The sequence below is a fragment of the Montipora capricornis genome, chromosome 14, assembly GCF_036669925.1.
Source record: "Montipora capricornis isolate CH-2021 chromosome 14, ASM3666992v2, whole genome shotgun sequence".
NCBI classification, from domain to species: Eukaryota; Metazoa; Cnidaria; class Anthozoa; order Scleractinia; family Acroporidae; genus Montipora; species Montipora capricornis.
Genome location: NC_090896.1, coordinates 34,108,286 through 34,113,285, shown reverse-complemented (window position 1 = coordinate 34,113,285; position 5,000 = coordinate 34,108,286). Strand labels below are relative to the sequence as shown.

The 5,000-nt window shown below is 35.4% G+C and overlaps 1 protein-coding gene across 2 annotated transcripts in view; it reads right to left on the bottom strand.

The window, feature by feature from the left end:
- Positions 1-5,000, bottom strand: part of LOC138033051 (dual adapter for phosphotyrosine and 3-phosphotyrosine and 3-phosphoinositide-like) — a 20,472-nt gene that overhangs the window by 5,038 nt on the left and 10,434 nt on the right. Inside the window, exons 5-8 of one of the 2 annotated variants that reach the window (XM_068880792.1) lie at positions 3,301-3,348; positions 2,188-2,253; positions 1,367-1,452; positions 1,070-1,157 (exon numbers count right to left, since the gene is read on the bottom strand). In XM_068880792.1, the coding sequence (XP_068736893.1) occupies positions 1,070-1,157; positions 1,367-1,452; positions 2,188-2,253; positions 3,301-3,348 (288 nt within the window). The remainder of the gene's footprint in view (positions 1-1,069; positions 1,158-1,366; positions 1,453-2,187; positions 2,254-3,300; positions 3,349-5,000) is intronic. The other variant, XM_068880793.1, reaches the window with a different exon arrangement.

Here is a 5,000-nt window from a genome sequence, read left to right as displayed (position 1 = left end):
CAACACAGTGCTGATTCACAACTGATGGCTTGATTTCTTTGGGTTTAAGAACTTCCCCCAATTTTTTGCTCATGAAAACTGGTTGTACTGTAACACCAATCTTATGATTAGGATTGCATAATAATTATTGTTTCCGGACTGCATTGGCAGCCACTTGATCTTTGAATGGAAGACTAATTCTCACTGTGCCACTATCATTGGTGTTACTTAATGCCCTGATTTTTGAAGCAATATGAAAAATAAAGTTATTAATAGGAGCATTAATTAGGCCAATCAAATAGTCAAGGCGACTGAATACAGAACAGAATTTGTCACATTCTGTATTAAAAGCCACAGTTGTAGATGATAGGGCATAGGCACAATGTAACATTGTCTTTAACAAAGAGACTTTGTAGTGTTTATCAGTATGACTGTGAAAGTGTAAAAGCAACCCAGTGTTTGTTGGTTTTTAAGAATGTTGAGATATGTTTTATTACAGTTTTTTAAAGGAAAACGGTTTGGAAAATGTTTTTTCCTGCATTTTTCGCTGGTTTGAATCCAGGTTTGACATACATGGATATGCATGTAGCTTTGGTCAGGACCACACTGGCGGCTACGCAGTTATTCAAGTCAAGCATCGGAGGGCGATAAACTTAAGGCTGAGTGTTTATTTTTAATTTGTTTAGAGCTGCTTTTTGCACTGCAAAGTAATTTTGGCATGTCTTTAGAAGATCTAAAATTTTAAATCTGGTAAGGTTCTGGTTGCAAGATGCCTCAACAACCTATGACAGAAGAGCAGAAACAAAAGAAGAGAAAAAGGAAACAAGAAGAACAAAACAGTATACCAGTACTAGCTCAAATAAACGTTTTTTTCAAAATAGCTGCAAGCCATTTAGTTGAGGTGACTAACATCTAACGAAATTAACGATGAATTTAATTATTGTTTTGAAGAAAATGCACACTTTTCCAATTGATAATCACCTTTGTAATTATACTAAAACAATTTATTATTCACCTCAGGCAAGGTGAATACCTGTGAATAAAAACCGAGATGCGACAAATAATTGTATAACATCGCTTTTCCACCCACCAGCTTCCACTGTAGAATTTTAATCCACTCTTCAGCTTCTTGTGTTGAATTAGCATAACAGAAAAATGTCCGGTACGGCATTACAATCCTACAAACAAAAGTTGAAACACTAGATTATAAAGTTTATTGCCTAAGAGCCTTTCTCTCCACACCAGTCTTAAAAGTTGTACGTGTACTTAAGATGTTGGTACCATAAAATAGAGATTTTTTAACGTGCCATACAATTCACAAAACCTAATCAAGGGCTTGAATTATTGTCATCGTAATAAGGAGAGTGTACTTTACATGTATGTTTACCTGAAACAGTTTCCTTTTCCTAGAGATTCATCTCTTGCTACTTCTTGGCAGTCTTCAAGATTAATGCTCTTAATTGGCTCTCTGTCCTGGATTAAAGAAATTTGTACACAAAGAATACTAGTCACAACCTAGAATATTGTAATAACCAACCAAAACAAAAACAATGAGCAGACATGAATCAATTGAAAACGAGCAACTACACATATCAGTCAAACTCTAATCAGTTAAACACACCACTACTGCAACATAAATGGCAACTTACAATGTTTTATACATGTACCGTATATATGTACTGTACATGTAAGTAGCAAATGAAACAGGTACCTACTGTAAACTAAAAGAGATCCTTATGAAAAACTGGTTTTTAATATCTAATGTACCAAAACTTGCACACGTCTTTCCTAATGCTCCTATTGTTGCCTACAGGAAAGACAAATCACTCAACGACTTTTAAGTCAGCTTCAATTCCTCCTAAAACTTGAAACTACCCAAACCTAGCAAATCCTAGGAATGCACTGGTTTCCTAAACATTTTGCAACAAAGCATTACTAAAACCTAACGCACCTACTACGTGTATCTCTTAAATTGCAAAATAGCAAGACCACAAGCTCTTAGACCACCTCAAGTCAGAGCCCTCTTTCTTTTGCCTTACAAAACCAAATGGAGTTATATATGGTAAGGAGGGTGACAATATCACAACTACTATTGCCCTTATTACTGTCAAAAATCAAAGGCTACATATACTGCCAATTATATCATAAAAATGTTAAAATTGAAGCCAAAAAAAATTTTTCTTTAGTTCTGTTGTACAGTACACTCACCCCCTTTGCCTTGAAGTACTTTAACTCATTCTTCAACAAAACAAACCATCTTGTCTTCCAGTTCTGCTGGAGAGAGAGAGAGTACAAATCAAAATTACACAGAAAAAGCTTACCTTCAATTTTCGTACCAAGTCTAGAATATTGTTGCTCAATGCTGACAAAAATAGAGAGATGCATAACATTTGCAGCAGTTAATTTAAGGACGAGTTATCAGGAAAATATTTGGGCACATATGCCTGTGCTTGTTTCTTTCATCTTATCTACTCTGACCAGCAAAACCTTCATAAACACCTTATTAAATTAAAGAGCTACTATGACCAAAACAACCAATTCTTTTTCTTTGGATTTCAAAACTATGTTAACTAAACACTAAGTGACCCAAGTTTTAAGACTTGATTTAAAAAAAAAACACAGCTAAAAAGGAAAACCTGTATGACATTAGCTTCCCGATCTGCACGTAACTCTTATAGGGGCTATGTCACGTTATTTTAGGGTGCTTTCGGGAAATCTTTAGTTAATCACGAGTTTAAAATTTGTAAATGGTAATGTGGAATTCCTTTACTGATAAAATTATTGAACTTACATCACAAACAAGATTATTCTGAGCAAAAACAATTTTTATCTAGGAGATTTGCCATAAACTTTAAAAACGTCGAGCCGACTATTTTTCAAGATTACCCAAATACAATCTGTTTCAATCTTGTCCACTTGTGTCCATTCATGCTTCTCTTTCCTTTTGTTGTATTTCTTTTATACTGTTCAACAGTTTTAAGTGGTTACTGCAATGTTCCATTCTACTTTTTGGGCATTTTGGGTGCCGTGAAGTTACATCATTTTGCGTGACACAGCCCCCTTAACCCATTTGTCCCTGCAGCAGCCCCAGTGAAAATGAAATCATCTGTTGTTTTATAGAGAGAGTAAATCCACATAAAAGTCTCGCTCTCAAGATTGAAAGGGTTAACCCACTGACTCCTGGGGGTTTCACATTAACGAGTAAAAATGTCTGGCATTAGACAGAGTGAAATACCAAGTCTGGCCGGTTTTTGCCAGTTCAGGCTTCAAAGGGTTCGTATTTCAGTGAGTGATTAAAGAGGACATAGTTTGTGTCCTTACCTTCACTTTACCTCCAAGTTTTGTTAGGTATCCTTCTTTTGACCCAAACTAAATAATTCAAAGTTAGTAAAACAAGACAATTGGTATAATTATGTACAATTGGGCGAGGCTGCACTTCCTCGTCCAATCTGGCAGTCCAAGTAATTTTTTCAATCTAATTATTTCCAAATTGGACAAGCATGTAGTCCTGTTAGCTATCAATTAAATAGCATCCAAAAACAGATGAAAATGGCAAATATTTGACACTCAAATCAATCATATACATGCAGCATCATTTGTGCATTGGAGAAAAACAGCAGGTTGATAGCAGTGATCATAGCTGCAACCTGATTGGCCAATACTTTGTTACTTTATTTATCTGGACATTTGATTGGTTGATGGAAAGTATCCAATTTTTTCTCAAATTGAATGGTTTGTTCACAGCTGAGGTAAATGTTCCAGCAAAAACTATCAAATTTATTTTAAATTTGGACAGTTGGCAAAAAATAATATAAAATAGATCTGTTGCCAACATTAGATTTTGATGCAGCTATAATATTATAATTTTGTGGCCAGGGATATATGACCATCACATTTGACCATGTTATTGAGGCCAGAAAGCCTGGAATTGTTGTTGTTGTTGAGAAGGAGAGTAACAAGGCAACTATTGTGGATATTGCCTTACCATGGGATCACAGAGTATATCAAAAGGAAGGAGAAAAGAATGATCCAGAAATGTCACAGGGTCTGAAGAGAGAAATTTGAAAACTATGGGGGATCAGACATCTCAAAGTGGTACCAGTAATTGTTGGAGCACTCGAAGTATTCAGGAAAAGGTTGGATATATGGATTGATAAGCTACATGTAAGGTTTACAATCAGGATGGGATTGTTCCCAAAAACCGCGTTGTTAGGAAAAGCAAAGATTCTAAGGAAAGTTGTTGGAAAGAAGGAAAAGGAATGACCCAAAGGACCTCCTGACTCCTTTGGTGTAAGTGTTATGTTTACATCATCATCATCATCATAATAACAATAATAATAATAATAATAATAATAAAATAATAATAATAATAATAATAAGAAGAAGAACAATAACAACAAGGCAACTATTGTCGTTAGATGTCTGATCGCCCATAGTTTTCAAATTTCTCTCTTAGATCCTGTGACATTTCTTGATCAATCTTTTCACCTTCCTTTTGTTATAATACCGGTAATATCTGATATATTTGACAAACACATGGAACTTTAGTTTGGCACTACCATCAGACTTGAAGAGATTCATAAAACTGCTCTGTTGGGAATGACGAGACTTCTAAGAAACGTTTTGTCCCGAGAGGTGACTCCCTTGGGACCTTTAGGAATTAGTACTGTAGAGTTGTTACTCACTCTCTCAAGGGAAGTAATTGATCAGGCCAGGTGCACTTTTTAGGCCTGAGATTCTGCTCCGATAGGAAATCCGAGTATCTCGAGATGCGCAATAACAATACTGGGCACCGTCCTTAACTATGATATGACTCCTGGATTCAAACCATTTATGATTTTAATGAATATATGCGGGATAATTATTGTTGTCAGTGACTTTTTTCAAACAGTAGCCAAGTTTTGGTAATAAACTACATGTATCAGGCATCTAGCCAAAAGTTTAGGACACCAGAAAGAAAATTATTTTTTCATGCAATACCTTTGTGTTTTGTGTACATGTACGTATGACTTTTGGCAATG